The sequence below is a fragment of the Anthonomus grandis genome, chromosome 12 (assembly GCF_022605725.1).
Source record: "Anthonomus grandis grandis chromosome 12, icAntGran1.3, whole genome shotgun sequence".
Taxonomy (NCBI): Eukaryota; Metazoa; Arthropoda; class Insecta; order Coleoptera; family Curculionidae; genus Anthonomus; species Anthonomus grandis.
This window is the reverse complement of record NC_065557.1, coordinates 5894373-5912240: the sequence shown is the minus strand read 5'-3', so window position 1 is coordinate 5912240 and position 17868 is coordinate 5894373. Positions and strand designations below refer to the sequence as shown.

At 33.3% G+C, this 17868-nt stretch overlaps 2 protein-coding genes across 3 annotated transcripts; one reads left to right on the top strand and one right to left on the bottom strand.

The window, feature by feature from the left end:
* Positions 1-1700: 1700 nt before the first annotated feature.
* On the bottom strand, positions 1701-8216 carry LOC126742997 (putative uncharacterized protein DDB_G0267716). Of its 2 annotated transcripts, XM_050449898.1 has the most exons (4): positions 8097-8213; positions 2268-2558; positions 2041-2210; positions 1701-1982 (listed from the first exon to the last, which is right to left on the bottom strand). In XM_050449898.1, the coding sequence occupies exons 2-4, from the start codon at positions 2412-2414 to the stop codon at positions 1760-1762; spliced, it is 540 nt and encodes a 179-aa protein (XP_050305855.1). In that variant the 5' UTR covers positions 2415-2558; positions 8097-8213; the 3' UTR covers positions 1701-1759. The 2 variants fall into 2 exon arrangements, with proteins under 2 accessions (XP_050305855.1, XP_050305854.1); XM_050449897.1 differs by lacking the exons at positions 1701-1982; positions 2041-2210; positions 2268-2558 and adding an exon at positions 3690-6060 and having other exon boundaries at positions 8097-8216.
* Positions 7367-16322, top strand: LOC126742996 ((Lyso)-N-acylphosphatidylethanolamine lipase-like). Its single transcript, XM_050449896.1, has 6 exons — positions 7367-7681; positions 7739-7945; positions 15142-15468; positions 15524-15638; positions 15693-15882; positions 15934-16322. The coding sequence occupies exons 1-6, from the start codon at positions 7597-7599 to the stop codon at positions 16210-16212; spliced, it is 1203 nt and encodes a 400-aa protein (XP_050305853.1). The 5' UTR covers positions 7367-7596; the 3' UTR covers positions 16213-16322.
* The last annotated feature ends 1546 nt before the right edge of the window (positions 16323-17868 follow it).

The following is a 17868-nucleotide window of genomic DNA, read 5'->3' as shown; positions in this document are numbered from 1 at the left end:
ATATATTTTTTTAAAAATACATAAGTTATGGTATAAAATGTCTAATCTAGCCATTATGTAAAGAAAACGTTAAGCTATACAACAAACCCTTATTTGTAAGGTTTCAACAAAAAATTATTTTTTGGCATCAATTTAAAGTTCATTTTCACGTTACCTGTCCGAGCACTGGCGAATTCACCCTATGCCCACTGTGAGTCTTTCTGCCCTTTTTCCCATATTCCTAAGGTGTTCTTTAATGATATGCCACTTAATAGTTTAGCCTACAGTCTGTGCAGCATCCCTGGCAAGCTGGTCTGCAATTTACCCATTCTTTTATGACCTGATGTTCAAATTAGGCTACTACAGGCACTTTTAAGGTAGGCCCTAGGGACTTTACGCCTCTTGTGTTCCAAGAATATTCAATTTTCTTATTTTTTTTTTCGGTTAGAATATCTGAGTTATAAAATACATAATATGTTTTTTTCAGGTGCTTGGAATTTAAAGTAGGAATTTTTTGCTGCATTCCTTTTCAAATTCCTATAGAGTCTTTAAGTCATGTGTATTCTCGTGTGTCGAAAGCTTTGATTAAAACAACGCAAAAATAGGGAGCCCAGCCATCCTAATTGCTAGTGTAGTAGATTTTTCATTTCTAAAGCCAAACTACTTAGTACTAAAATGATTATTAAATTCAAAGTAATCAGTTATACTAGGTTTTAATGCTCTTTCAAATATTGTTGAAAAATTGACACATTTGATATGGGTTGGGTTGGGCTAATTAGTTAGGTCATTGCAAGGACGTTTCTTGTATACAGGCACAACTCTAAAGATTTTGAGCACACTAGGATTAATTTAAATATACATATTAAGAAGTTTGATCAAAGGACACACAATAAGACTGATAATGTGTTTATATAATTAGTGGGGAGTTCATACTATAAAAGCCTCAAATTTTTGTTTTGTAAATGTTTAATGAGTTCCTGTGGTTCAACAGTAGTTATTTCCCTTAAAAAGAAAATATGTATCAGGCAGATTTAGATTAGATATATTATGTTGAATACAATATTGTTCTGTAGGGACAGGGGTAGGCTATTTATAATGTTCGAAGCTATTTTAGTTAAAAAAAAAGTAATAAAATCTTCAGGAGATAATTGAGGTTCTGTTTGTTTTTTACTTGTTCAAAATACTAGTTTACACGTACCTCATTCCAAGGCTGTCCTTTGGATTGTAATTTTGAGATTTCAGCTATGTATCATAGGCATCTAATTCTGCTTTGATTAAAGGTTTGAGAACTTCCTTTGGTTTTTTAATTCATCATTAAACCAAAGATAATATTAAAAATAAGTATGTAAAATAATTCAATCCAGATTTCTTATTTCGAACTTCAATACTTTGGAAGGCCAAATTAAAGTTATTTTAAAGGAAAGTGACAACAGTGAACTTTATCTTCAGTTGATATGCTATTTCATTTTAAGAAACCCAATTAATATTGCTTTCAAGGTTATAAAAAATAAAACAGGCCATTACTTGCATATGGTTACATTGTCTCTCTAGCTCTACTTCTTTTGAAAGATTGTTAGGAAATTCAGTTATTACTGCACTGGGATCTGAGATATTAAAGTTATAAATGGATGCTTTGGAACAGACTTTGGAAGACTTGGAAGTTTGAAAATATATTCTCAATGCATGAGTTGCATATACAGGGAGACATTAATAAAAGACAATTTATCCTATAATTTCAATATATTTTACATTAATGTTATAAATAAAAAGGAAATACTCCCTAAAAATCTTCTTTAAATTTCCAAATAAACCATGCTTCGACCCCAAAAACGATGGCGCTTAAATACGAGAAGCCAATGCAAGACTGTAACATATATAAAACGTAATCTGGAGGTTTGAAGAATCGTTCGTCGTAAAAGTATTGCTCTTTCCTGTCTAAAGTTAGTAGAACCCCGGAGGCAAAAAATGACCAGGACGCCACTGCAGAAAATAAAAACCCCGTCCTAAAAGACAATGTCAATTTAATAGAATAATAATTAGTTATTATAGTAGCTATATTACTTGTAAGGGATTTTGTCCTGAAGCAATTTAGCCGATAAGAAGATGGATACAACGGTCATATAGCCTATAAAAGTAGGAAAAATTATACTGAAATGGTCCAGATGCAGTTGAGCCAAGTAGCCCCTTTTGGCCGGTTCCATTATAAGGGCCAAACAAAGGACGCAAAATATCTAAAAAAAAATAACAATTAATTAGCCATAAAAGTGACCAAATTAATAAAAAATTACCAGTTCGACAGTTTTCGCACATAATTGCCATTTTTTCCGTAATTGCACTTCCAAACTGGACTTTTCGTTGCCGTCAACGTCTTGATGCTTTTCAGAATTATTTAAAATTTCGGACATTTTTTTACGGAGTAAATTACCGACTGCCATAAACCAATTGAAACACTAACATTTTTCTTACAATTAATGTAGGCCAAATTATCGAAGTGAATCAACTAATTAAATGCAAAACAAGACGTTCATTAATTAAGCGCTTGTGTGGGCGGCATTAATGTTTGCCGCGACATTTTCAATCTAAAAGTGCATAAGATAGTGCCCCATTAACAGCAAATTTTTAGAATATGATGGGATTAAGAATTAGATTTTAGCAGTGAGAGCTTTTAGTACTGCATTGCTCATATGATATTATAATTATTATTAAATCATAGTTGAGCGCTCCAAAAAGTGTTCAAAAATCTATCTACCACCTAGATCCCCACTGGAAGGTTACAGAAGAACACACAGATATATGTAGCAGGTATTCATAATACTGAGTGACTATAATTTACCTGAGGCAATATGGTATAATGATGAACTTGCGATTGTACACTCCTACAGTGAGCAATAAAAGCTACTACACTTTCGCTTTCCTTAATGGTTCTCTCGATATTTAAAAAATATATAGTCCTAAAAAATATCTACAAACAAAATGTTAGGCTGAAATAGCTGACTTTTTTGCTGGACATTTGTATATGATTTTACCAATTACCCAAAAGAGATTCAGGTCCAAAAGCAAACATTTCTTTATATAATATTCAAGTCTCTGAAAGTTATGATGCAATTTGTCAACTCAGAAATTCTTCGTCAATAGAACCAGGTAACACTTTGAACTACTTTCTGGAATGTTGCTCATTTACTATTACCAAATCCTTATTATATTTACTGTTTTTTTTTAGCTTTGCTTTCATGTATCTTCCCTACTAGATGGAAAGAAAGCTATGTAACATCTATGTTTAAAGCTTGTGAAAAATTATCATGCAAAGTTGTTCGATACGTTAATTATACAATCAACTATATATCGTCGGCCTAATGTGAAAATTGCACAAGTCCAAGAACCTAAATTTTACAGGAGAGCAAAAAAACTATTTTAATTCTTTAAAAATAATGTAATTTGGGTGAAAATGGAATTTGGATGAAAAATACATTAGGGAACTGCTATCAAGTATTGATTCTTTTTATAATAGTTACCTGTTGAAAAGTAAAGGAGTTATACAAAATTCATTCTTAATATGAACAGGGACTTATGCAAATTTCACCTAATAAAACAACACTATTATTTACCTACCTAAGGCATTATTTTTATTAAATCGAAAATAAGTACTAATAAAACGACATAAAGAACTTGGAAAAAGAGTAATAGTACATACACTACATACATTATATATTAGTATTAAAAAAGAATCAAATGGATAAGTCTTATGGTTAAGTAATAGATTATCATAAAAATTATGATAATCTCTGGCAAAAGATTTTTTTAAAAACATAAGATGTTCGATCAACTTTTCTTTTTTAATTTTCAATTGTTCTTTGTACAATAAGGGAAGAGAGTCAATCGATACATAATTTAAATTTGGTTTTATTCTGATAGGCATATCTTGAAATTCCCCGGAATGTTGAATCTTAAACTCGATTTTACCATCTGGATTATACTTCGGAGCTCTAAGATTGTTGACAGTTGGATCACCAACTTTAAATCCAGGTCTAATGGATTTTATTAAATTAAGTTTACTGAAGTCTTTGAAAAAAGTGTAATCTAAATAGCTCACCTCATACGATCTAGGATTTTTTCGAGCCAATTTACATAGGGAGACCTTTTAATTTCCTCTCTATGGTAGAATGCATAGAGTCACACTCCATTTGGGTGTGGCCCTTTTCTAAATATTTCTGGATGATACAAACATGTTTTTTGAGTGCAAGATTTACCAAGGCGTTGCTTAAAGTGCAATTACGATTTTGAGCGCTACAACCGTCACTATATAATATTATTTGTTGCATTGGCTCAAGCTGAGGAATTACATTATTAATCAAGAAGTTACAAATTATTGATGAAAAACAATTGGCACTGAGATCCCCTTGACCTTCGTGCCAAAGAAAACAATAGCCATCTTTGGAATGCAAATCAAACACTGTAAAATTGTGTACAATAAGCTTCGTCCGATAGTACAGAGCTGATACGTTCGATTTCAGGCACAACAGTACTGACTGAAGGTCCATCGTAAAAACCTTATTTTTTGAATTTTTGTCTTCTGCTTTTGCTTCCCGTGCTGTTCTTTCTTGATAATGTGTTCCCTGTAAACAGATTCCTCTAAATTTTTTGTCTTGTAGCCTACGCAGACATCGCATTCGTCTTTTTTTGGCAAAAACAACGCTAAATTCAGATCTTCAAACATGTTTGAGAATGTGGCAATGGATAATGGAGTTGTATTATGTTCTACACACCAATTATCTTTATAGAGAAAATAAAGCTCTGATTTGGTTTTGAACGTTGGCTCTACATATAATTTTGTTGACGATTTCCGGCAATAGTGTGATTCAAGTTTAGGCAGGTCTTCAAAGAATTTTTTCAAATTTATCTTTCCTTCATCAAATCGTGAAGGTTTATTTTGTATATTTTTATCACTATTCTGTTCATCTTCTCCTTTGGCTGGGCTAGACATTTCATCTTTTATCCACTCTAATATGGTTCTCATAGAAATTCCTAATGTATTACAAAACATAAGCTTACAAACCCTAATTTCTTCGCTTTTCCTTTTAAGAAAATACTTATACGAAGTTGTCCTCTGGCTTAATTCCGGACCCTTTCTATGCCTTGATCGTTTCGTTTTATTCTTTAAGACTTTTGCAGAAATGTAGTTCTTCTTCTCAGGCCACGAAAGGAACCAAAATTTTGCGAAAATTAATTTTCCCTCATCATCCGTCAAATTGTAACACTGAATTACACACTATTTCTTTGCCGGTTTTCAAAGGTTTGTTTGAACACAGACATCTCGCTTTCATTACTCTCTTAGTTTTCTTTCTGTCGAATTTGTTATTTTTTCTACCCATATACTCAACCCGTTTCTCTCTATTTCTTTTATTAGCATTATATTTCCATTCTGCAGGATTAGAAAATCTTCACTTCTTCCTTTTTCGTGAAACTTCTTCACTAGAATCATTATTTTCTTCATCAGAATATTGTTCCCTATCATTGCCGATTTGATATGTAGGGTCATTGTTTTCATTATCTTCTTCTTCTGGATGATTTTTTGCATCTTCTTCATCATTATCTTCATTGCTAATATTTCCTTCTTGTAGGTTTTTTTCCAAATCTAAAGGAGTTTCTGTTGGCGCGTCTATATCGTTTGTTGTATTTGCATTGAGCATCTCATCGGAAAAAATAAAACTATCAAAGTTTGTATCCGTTTGCTCTATGCCGGATATTATTGCATTGTTGAAAAAGCTGGATGATAAATCATTTTTCCTCCTATGTCTAAAAATGTTTTCTGTCATATGAATTTCTTCATGTAATTCTGCTAGAGCTGACTGTAGTTTTTCCTCGTCTTCTTCTTCAAAACACTTTTCATTTTCCGCGCTCTTTGTATCAGTATGATTGTCTTGATCTTTGCCTTTGAACAGTTTTATTGTCGTGTTTAATTCTATAGAATCACCAGTTAATGTTGCAGAACTATCGTTAGTTATTATGTCCTTCAAAGCGTTGGTCGGATGTCTTGTTAAACTCAACAGTTTGAAACCGCTGCTCGTACGATCCATAGCTGATCTGAAACAAAATACTTGTTTATACCTACTTATAGCTACTTTGAAACATGCATAACTCCCGTGAGTTCTAAATATATCAACAGTGTGAAAAATGCACAACTCCCTAAGTTTACAAAAATGACATTAATCAAGTCTATGGTATGTTAACAAGGTTATATGAGTTGATCTGTTGGAGGCTTTGAAAAGGAGGGAAAAAGTGCACTACACTGACTTCTCAGAAGCCTCCAGTTACATTACAAGTTACACACGTTACAAGGTCTTAAACTAATTCGGGCTATTATGGAAAAACTCCTACTGAAAATCATTCAAAGCTTCCAATGTAAACCAAGTCATTAGGTGACGTGAATCATAATTGGACAAGGAAAGAGAGCCCTTTCTCTTTAAACAAAGCCACGAGACGTGAAGTGAAAAATACTTTTGATTCTTAGGTACTATCCCCTCAATATTATTCTATACCCCCTCAATATTATTCTATGGGTACTATCACAGATATAACTAGCTAACGCAAGTTATAGTTGCGTTAGCTAGTTATATCTGTGGTACTATGTGTACACAGTACTTGCAGTTTAGAGTTTTAAAAAAATTGTCTCTATTTCTCGCTTTACGTCGCTAGTGCATTCGTCTTTTTTTTTAATAAAGTACGACATTCCGTTCAGTTTATTTAACGGCTTTCAAATGCCAGGCCGAATTTATTATATTAAATTAGAATTTGTTCAGCTAGTCCCTGGCCAACACTAATAAAAACACATCGTTATTTCGGTGGTGTTGCCCTGGCCCATATTAATTCATGAAATAAAAATAATGAATGATACGCCAATGTTTTTTGTTGACGTGGCCTTGAGTGTCTTCTAATAACGTAAAAGCTATTGTCATCTCTTTCTGACCTTCGCGGGAGACTTTTCGACGTTGCCAAGTCAAACGGATTTTCTTACAATTTTTGAATTATTAGGGACACAGTATAGACTGATAAATTCTTTACATAAATAAAAAGAGTTTACAATAGAATAATTATTACATATCTACACATGTATACATTTTTTTAACCCTACGTAAGGCGTGGGTTCTGTCAGTAGTTTATCAGTTTAGACGAAGAATTATAGGACATAACCTCTAAATTTTTCAAAGTGTTATTGGTGTTTAAAAATAAACTAATCCATTTTTTAAAGGTTTATGCTTGTCCTCTTCCTCTTAATTTAGTAGAATGATACCAGGATTTTTTAATTTAATGAAAAACTTTCGATAAACGTGGCAACCATGTGTCAATTATCGACTATAAACAAAGTCCAAATCGTCAAAAAATACAAAAATTCAACAGAATGACATTGCAAAAATTTACAGTTAATATTATAATCATTATTTATCTTATCTCATCGAAATTGATGTGTCATCATGATCATCATGTATGGATAACCAACCGTTTCCAATAATTATCCCCCAGAATTTCTATTGTGTAAAGTTGTGTATCGTATGCGCAAAAAGATGAAAAAATCGTGTTATCTTTAATTCGGCTTAAACTACGTAGTACGTTTTCGAAAAAATGGGCGAGACGTGTGAAAACAGGGGCTGGTGGACCAAATTTTCAGAAAGCAGACTCGTCCAGTTAGAACAACATATTTTGTCAGGTAATTTTTCAGTTAAATTTACTCAGCTGCAATCCTCATTGAAATCTTTATACCTAGTTGTTCGAAGCAAGTTCAGGACATGGTTTGTCCCAATCGGCCCCACGGTGGGCCAAGACGACAAAATCTGGACAATATTACTTAATGAAGATGCAAAAAAGACCCCTTTGGTTATGCTACATGGTTTCGCAGCAGCCTTAGGGTTCTGGTGTAAAAATTTCGATGAAATTGCTCAGGACAGGCCTGTTTATGCCATTGATTTACTTGGTAAGTCTCGAAAGTAAGAAATAAGCTTTATATTATCTTCTTGACAAAGCCCATATAAATTACAGTAGTAAAACCATAAATCATAATAGCACTACTTATAAAAAGTTTCTGGAAGGTAAGTGCAATTTTTTAAGGGTATTATATAGCTCACCTGACTTTGAACATTTTAAGCATTTAACATTTATAGATTAAATTATTTATTGGAACTTCTGTATTTTATCCACACTTGTTTGGTAATACAGTGCAAGTTATAATCGATATCTATGTTTCAAAGGTTATTTTGTTTTGCCAAATGTTTATTTAATCAAATACCATAAATTCCAAATGTCTGCATTAACTGATAGAGTTGAAATAAAATATCTTGTTTGAGGCTTGGAGAGAATTAAATAAAATTGCTTTCATCATTCAAACCTTTTTAAAAATATGCCTCGTTTCTGTTGTAAGTTTTCATTCATGCAAATCTCTGGCCAATTCTCAGCATTAGAGATTAATTTCAAGTTTTAATGTTTAATAAAATACAATTTTGTTCAGACCATTTATTTTACATCCTCAAAATGTGATCCATTATTAAGCACAGGTCCTATTTCTTACTTCAGTGGTGGTCACCCTTATTGTCATCTCGTTCATTGTGTCAAATGCTTGATTGATTTTGCAGTGTAAAGTGTAGCAACATGTACACTTACAACACATTAAATTATAGTAGTTCAAAACCTTAAATCATAATGGCACTACTTACATAAGACTAAACTTAACATATACAGTGGTGGCCAAAAGTATGGAAACTTTTTTAATTTGTATTTTTTTTTAAGAAACGAGGAACTATAATAAAGTTACTCATATTGTGATAAAGTATATATAATATATTACCTAACTTAACATATTAATTTGAAATTAAACATGTTATAAAAAGAAAATGAAATAAAATTAATATTTTCCTAGCCAAAAGTTTGGAAACTGAAGAAAATTATTTATATTAATTACATCAAAATCTGCTAATATTTTGTGGCATATCTCTCCGAATTTATTACTTCTCTACATCTTCGTGGCATAGAATCAACAAGTCTTGCACAGTCTTCACTAGAAATGGCAGCCCACTCAGTTTGCAGTATTTCCCACAGTTGAGCCTTGTTTGACATCGAATGGTTTTAAATCTTCCTGTCCAAATGATCCCATAAATTCTTTATGGGATTCAGATCTGGGAACAGGATTCTGATCTTGTGTTTAGGGTCTTTGTCTTGCTGAAACAACCATCTCAATGGCATTTCCTCCTCAGCATAAGGCAACATGTTGTTCTCCAATATGTCTTTGTATAGAAAATGGTCCATTGTTCCATCAATTTTAACCAGGGGGCCAACACCTGATCGGGAGAAACAACCCCACACCATTACGCTTCCACCACCATGTTTTACAGTAGGCAGGCATTTGGTTTTTGTGGCTGTACCTTGTAACTTTTGGTCGCCGGACATAACGTCTCCCGTCACTCCCAAATAATTGAAACTTACTTTCGTCACTAAACAATACAGTACCTATTCCAATTTTGGTGAGACCAGGTAAGATGATCTCGTGCAAATTTTAAGAGATCCTTTCTATTTTTCTTTGATATTAGTGGTTTCTTTACAGCAACTCTTCCAAAAAGCCCCACTTCATTTAGCCTTCTTATCACCGTGCGAGCAGACACGGAAATCCCCATTTCACTCATTTCTCCAGAAATATCTATAGAAGTTTTCTTTGGGTCGTTCATCGATATTCTTTTCATTACCTTCATAGCCCTTTTGGACAACTTTCTTGGTCTTCCTTGCTTATGGGCTACCGAAACATTTCCTCTCTCTTCAAATTTTTTAATATTTTTGAAACAGTGCCTTTGAAATGTTTAAAATTTTACTTATTTCAATTTGTTTATAACCCTTCTGGTATAGTTCAACTATTTCACTTTTTAAATCACTAGATAAGTATTTACACTTGGGCATGATGCCTGTCTTCACTCAAACAAAGTCGTACCGTTAAACAGCTTGTAGTAAACAATTCTTATGATTTTATTAAAGGTTTCCATACATTTGGCCACAAAGAAATAACTCCTCTTTCATCAAAACTAATAAACAACATTCTTTTGCTTTACCTCCATTGGAATTTCTTTATTTGCTGATAAGCTGTTTATTTATATTTTTGAGAGTTTCTGCATTGCGATATTTTCTGCATTTTTTGAAAAAGTTTCCGTACTTTTGGCCACCATTGTAGGCATATAAATATTTATTTATTTATTTCAATCCTACAGTTCACATAGGTCAACCCTTAATATAATTTTACATTTCCAAACAATTAACCTTAGAAAATAAGTCAATATAGTTAATGGAATTAAATTTAGACTTTACAGATGGGTATTGTTACATCTAAAATCCATTTATTTATTTGTTTCTTTATCATTACATAAGGCTTTATTTTTAAAGATAATGGTAAGCTATTGTAAAGTTTTGGAGCCAAAAAACAAATAGGTATATAAGATTGTTAGTTTCACCTGTGGTAGAATTATTTTTTGATTAGAAACATTATGATAATGAAATTCAAATTCTTAAAAGAGTATACTCTTGGGCCACACATAAAAATATGAGAACACTTTTACATGCACTTCTCCATACAACCCGACCATGAGTCAAGATATACTCAACCAATGAAAAGTGCACCATTTTAAGGATTTTTCTTTGCAATAACTATTAAATAAACTTTCTAACTCTAGTGCTACTCAACATGATTTCTCCAATAGAAACCCTCATCTTATAAAACTCCCAAATATTTTAATGTGGAGATAAAATCAAGAGAACAAATTGTATTATAACATTCTTGTCCCATTGTACATTCTAATGAATGAACTGAATAAAGTCATTTCTTCAAAATTTGTTACATTCTGTTGGTTCAAATTAAATGTTTATACTTGTTTTTTTGTACATTTAGTGAAAGTAAATTATAGTCCAACCAGTTCTTAACTTTCATAAAAATTTGTTCAGCCTTTACTAGCACTGATTCCCAAGAGTCTTCAGTTAATATAATTGCTGTATTATCTGCAAAACAAAAAATACTCTCACCAAATATACTCAACATTTCATCCATATAAATATTAAACAAAAAGGGGCCCCAACACAGTACCCTTGTTACACTAGAGAAATTCTTATTTTAACTTAATATATGTTACTTAACTAAGATTTAAATCATTTGTTTGCCAATCCTCTTATTCGAATTGCCTCTAATCTATTATAGCCACCTTTTTGAAAGTCTCTTAACTTATTTCACATAAAGCATCCTCAGTGCTAATATTAATTATCTCTTTAAATGTATACTACTTTTTGGATCCATTATTGTTTTTCAATAGAATTCATTCCATATTAGGGTCTAGCAATCACCTACTTTACTTACCTTCAATTCCCTACTACTAGTTTAAGAGATAGTTTGTAGACTTAAGAAAAATGAGTGGGAATCCTTATTCCTCATAAAACTTTAAAGGGTCTTTGGTGGAATCCCAACTAAAAGTTAATAATAATAAAAATGGTTTTGCCAATCAGGACTTTGTAAAATGGCCTTTACCCCTCTGACAAAAATTTGGTAATTATATAATCTCTGCTAGTTTAAGAAAATATTCCTAAATAAATTATTTATATATTCACGGAATCCATTATATAATACATTGTAATAAAAGTATCTATAAAAATGTATATCCAAGTTTAGTAGAAAATATGAAGCACCTCATCACTCAATAAAATCAATTATCTAATAGATAGTTAACTCGCATATTGAACCATTTTTTGTTTGTTTAAGTAATGCTCAAGGTAAAAGATAATTCCCTTAAAATATATTTCCAAGATATAATAAGTAGTATCAGATACAATGGAAAAGTATAACATTGTTACCATTTGTTTAGGCATTATATAACATTGACTACTGTGATCTGGGTTGGTATAAAAAAAAATTTGGTGTAGAAAAGCTCTTGAAGCTTGCAAGCAACTTTTTTGTTCAGAAAATTATTAAAATATTCGATTATCAAAACATTATTCAAACAGCATATTATTCAGACGAGGCGAGACATATGCCAAGATGTGTCTGTCTTAAAAACTTTCGATACAGGCAGCGACCACCGATTGCTCCGAACAAGATTGCTAACCACCACTAAAGCTGAAAGGAAAAAGATGGTTCAAAAAGGAAACTATCCAACCACTGAAACATTGATGTCAAAGGTAGACGAATATACCAAACTATTCTAGAAGCCAAACTGCACAACTTAAATTACCTGAAGAAAATGGAACTGGACGAGCTATCAACCAGCATAACGAGCAGTATCCAGGTAGCAACAAAGTAAAAAAACCATCCAAACTAAGCCCAAATACACTGAAGCTAATAGACCAAAGGAAAAGAACTGCCAGAGACTCAAATGAATACAGGGAGATATGTAAAACCATAAACAAAGAATGTCGAAAAGACCTAAGATCTCATAATAATCAGCTAATAGAAAGAGCTATTGAAAAAAACTCAAACGTGAAAGTACTCAGGTCAAATACGTCTGGAGGAAGGAAAACACTTTTTAAAATAAAAAATAAAAATGCGGAAACGGCTACAGATAGACAAGGTGTAATAAATGTCATTCAAGACTTCTACAAGGACTTGTATACATCAACCCTGCCTAAACCAAACTTTCGGAACGTTGGATCCGAAGATATACCAGAAGTAAACAGAAGCGAACTAAGAAAGGCCCTGAAACAAATGAAAAATAGGAAAGCACCTGGAGAAGACCGCGTTTCCGCTGAGATGCTAAAAATGGGAGGAGCAGCGCTTGAGCATGCCCTTTGTCCCCTTTTCAACAAATGTATTAGCGAAGAGAAAATACCGGAATCTTGGCAAAATGCCGAGGTTGTTTTAATCTTTAAAAAAGGGGACAACACCAATATTGCAAACTATCGACCGATCAGTCTTCTTTCACACTTGTACATGCTTCTCACAAAAGTTTTGACCAACCGGCTGACAAATAAACTTGACTTCTATCAACCAGTCGAGCAAGCAGGATTCAGGAAGGAATTTAGTACAAATGACCATTTACAAACCGTCCGTACTTTAATAGAGAAATGCTCCGAGTATAACATAACTCTGCACATGCCGTTCGTCGATTACGAGAAGGCGTTCGATTCTGTCGAGACCTGGGCTGTCCTGAACGCAATGGACGAGGCGAGAATTGACACAAGATACTCCAAACTTATAAAACACATCTACGACAACGCAACACTACAAGTGACCATCAACGAAGAAGCATCAACAAATAAGATCAAGATAGAAAAGGGGATCCGCCAAGGAGATACCATATCCCCTAAGCTTTTCACGATGGCACTGGAAAGCTCGTTTAAAAAGCTGCCATGGGGAAATAAAGGTATCAACGTAGATGGAGCTCGACTAAGTCACCTTCGATTTGCTGATGATATTGTTGTCATTAGTGATGACATCAACGAGCTAAAAGATATATTGGAAGAACTGCAAGAAACATCAAAACAAATCGGACTCAAGATGAATCTAAACAAAACCAAAATAATGACCAACGAACAAACAGTAATAGCTATACCTGGGCCACGCTGTCAGACTGGGATAACAAAACCAAACAGCCGAAATATCCCGGAGAACAAGACTTAGCTGGGCAGCATTCGGAAGACTAGGATACATTTTAAAATCCCGAAGCATCCCGATTAATCTTAAGCGGGAAGGCTTGCATATTACCCGTTACAACGTATGGACTCGAGACGATGACACTGACAAAGAGGAGCGCAGAAAGACTCAGAACAACCCAGAGAGCCGTGGAGCGCGCCATGCTGGGAACTAGCTTAAGAGACCACATTAGAAACGATGAGATTCGAAGAAGGACAAAGGTAACGGATGTTATGAGAAGAGTAGCCGAACTAAAATGGAGATAGATGGGCAGGTCACGTTGCAAGGCAAGACCCCTTTAGATGGACTTACAAAATCATGCAATGGCGCCCAAGAGCCACAAAAAGAAATGCGGGAAGACCGCGTTGGTGGTGGCGGGACGACATTCAACGAATAGCATGGAGAACTGGCTCCAAACTGCCTCAGATAGACAAACATGGAAAGCACTGGAAGAGGCCTACATTCAGGAGTGGATAGGTACAGGTTACATAAGAAGAAGATTCAAACAGCATATATGGGGATGTTTTAGACCTAATTACTATGTGGGGTGCTTTTTTGGGAAAACTTTAAGGATGTTTTAATTGCTTTTAAATAACAAAAAGCGATAATTAGGATAATTGCAAAGCTGTTTATGTTCTTCTTATATATGTAAATGATCTGGTAAACGTTCAGAGATCATAATATACTGTTTGTTGATGATACAACCTTTTACAAAACATATGAACCTTTCAATTTTAAAGATTCTGGCATTGATAACAATGGAATTTTCAGCATATAAATTTTGTCTTAATACAGCAAAAACACAGCCAACATTGTGTCTGTTTCCTGAGTGTTCACCTTGGTTTGGGACCAGCATGTTTTTGACTTTATCTTATTCCGAGTTTTTCATCTTGTGTCTCTTTAAAGTCCCTTCTTATAGCTTATTATAGTTTTATATCATATTTTGCCTCAAAAATGACCTATGCCATTCTGAAATAGAGACATACTGTCCATGCCCACAATTCTTTGGCTTATGTACAGAGGAAATGTGTTAGAATTCTAGGAAGTCTGCAATATAGGGATGATTGCCATCATATTTTTCTTCAGCTGGGGTTGCTAACATTGTCCTGTCTTTTCATACTTGGCGTTTCTATTCTATGTAAGGATGAACCCCTTATCTGTTTTTTACCTATGCATTCACTCATACCAGACCCGTAACTTGGCGCCAGAGTTCTTGAGACTTACTACTAAGGCATAAAATGTTTTAAACGCTTTTTCACTAAATGTTAGGGTTCTCTGCTACAGCAGTTTCAAAGAAAGAATTAAAATCTAAATCGAAAAGAATTTGTAAATGGTAATAAGGATATCATCTCTTAACATCTTTCATCTTCTTGGTTATTATGTTTTAAATGTTCGTTTAATAAGAAATTTAAATAGTATTTTATTAGTGTAGTGTCCAATTTTAAACACTCTTTTCATATAACTTTTTACTTTTGACTTGTAAAAATGCTTTACATATTGCTTTACCAATAAACATTTGAATTAAGGTTTTGGCAGATCTTCTCGCCCCAACTTTGCCAAAAATCATGAAACATCAGAACAACAGTGGGTTAATGCCTTAGAAGAATGGAGGAAGGAAGTTAAATTGGATAAGTTTATTTTACTGGGGCACAGTTTTGGCGGTTATTTGGCAACCAGTTATGCCATTAACCATCCGGATAGGGTGAAACATCTAATCTTGGCGGACCCATGGGGTTTTGGCGAAAAGCCTAATGATTTGAAGCCAAAAATGTGGATTAGAGTACTATTGGTTGTTTTATATCCTTTAACGTGCCTTAACCCTTTGGCAACTGTACGAGCAGCAGGACCTTTTGGTAGGTATTTCACTTTTATTCTATATATAGGCTTTTAATTTTTTTCGCTTGTTAGGTCCTGCATTAATAAAAAAACTAAGAGGGGATATCGCAGCCAGATATGAAGATTCGTTTGAAGATACGAATGTGATTACTGATTACATTTATCAATGTAACTCGCAGCATCCCAGGTAACTTTAAATTGTGCTGCAATAGGGCATACCTTCATTACTTTGATGTTTTAGTGGTGAAAGTGCTTTTCATTCTTATCTAAACGGTTTCGCTTGGTCCAAAAGTCCCTTGATAAACCGTAGCGATAAAATCGATAAAAACTTACCGATCACAGTATTATATGGTGAACATTCTTGGGTCGATAAGAAGCCCGGAAGTTTGTTGCAAGAGATGAGACAATCTACTTCATATGTCAATGTCGATGTACGTGGACGACTTCGGTGAATTTTTCAAATATTAAAAGATTATTTGCAGATAATCCCAAGCTCTGGACACCACCTTTACTCGGACCAACCAGAAATTTTCAACAAATATGTGGTGGAAACGTGCAGAATCGCCGACGAAAACCGCGACACTAAAGAAATGATGAGTGAAACAGTGAAGCTGTTAAAAGAAAAGTTCGATCATGATAAGATAAAGGGTTTAATTCATGAAAAAAACGCACAAAAATCCTACGCGGAGCGGAATGCCTTTAAAGTATCGGACGACAAAGAGGAAGAAAATGGAAAGAATCTGAGAGAAAAAGATTCCTAGATTTTATGCCAGTATTAGGGTTCTTTTAGAGTGTCTTGCCTTATATAACTTCTCTTTGAAGATACAGTTTTTTTACGACCTCACTGTGATAAATAAAGATTTTTAAATTACCGAGTTTTTTTCAAGTAGAATGTAATATTCAATAGGTCTGAAAGGACGGGAAAAGTTCCTAGAATGTAGTTTTGGGAGATGAAAGTTTTCGATGTAAACCCAGACAATAGATGACGCAGTGAAAATTATATTAGATGTTCTCTCCTTGGCCTTAGGACAAGAGCACGACGTGAAGTAAGAAATATATCCAATCCTGGTGGCTTTCACTACATAGTAACAATAGTTTTATAGAAGATCGCGTCATGTTTCTTGCTTCACGTCGCTGGTTCATTCATTCTTTTTTAATAAAAGAGAACGAATAGACGGGGCGGAAGGTTTATTTTTTTTTTTGCTTAGCCTATTTTAATAAAGGACACCCAATCAGGCTGAGGTTAAATAATTTAGAATTGGAAAGATAAAATTGATTTAAATAAATGACCCAATATTTGACATATTGTGAGAATTAAATTAACCACATTAGACATCTACTCTCTCCTTGTTTTACCTTTTTACATTATTTATCTTGACTCAAATTTAAAGTTTAGAACACAGTCATAATTATGTGTAAGTATAAGTGTAATTTTCATTACACGTCAATGAATGATGTGCAATGAAACAGTGGCGTAACAAAGTAACCACGGGCCTGTGTGCGAAAATTTTGCCGGGCCCTAAATAAAATAAAAAATCTATAGGTTATTATAAAAAAAAGTAAAACAATTTTTTAGGAAGAGCTATATATATTCTTCATCTACAGCAAAACAGTTGACACTAACTCACTATAATTTTAAAAAATATAAACAACACAAAATCAAAATAAAAGAAAAAACAATAATTAATAAGATAAAATAAAATAAAAAATAGATACATAAAATAATAACAAACCACTAAAACAATTATAAACTACCAAAAAAATCTTTTTTCTTAGCTTTTGAATGCGCAAAATCGGTTATTACATTAGCAATATCTACTTTTCGAGCTTCCTCATTTTCTATGGAAATAATTGCTAAAGCTGATAATCTTTCTTCAGCCATGCAATTCCTTAAGTATGTTTTTATTAACTTTATTTTGAAAAAGACCGTTCAGCTGATGCAACCGAAGCTGGAATGGCCAAAAAAATATTACAAGCTGTAACAATCTCACTGAAACTCGAAGACGAAAAATAATTTTTAACAACAATAAAATCTAATAAATCAAAAATAGACGTTAATTTATTTAAGTCTTCCTTAAAACATTCTCTAAAAGAAAGCACCTGGGAAGAAATTGTATCCGCAATATCTTCCGAATATTTAAGGTGCAGAGCTTGACACATTTCGTGAATTTCAATGTCAGGAAAAGAAGGATCTCGTAAAATACTTGCGGTTAAAACACGAAAATAGGAATAAATTTTATAAATCCCAGAACTTCGATTTTTTAATTGAGTTGTTATTATATCTATTGTTTTGAAAAAAACGTTTATTCTCCACCAATCATCATTTGTTTGAACTTGATAATGGTTGTTTTTATCGTTAAAATATATTTTTGGTCTTGATATTCTTTTATTTTTAAATTCATTTGTAGTGCCCCATT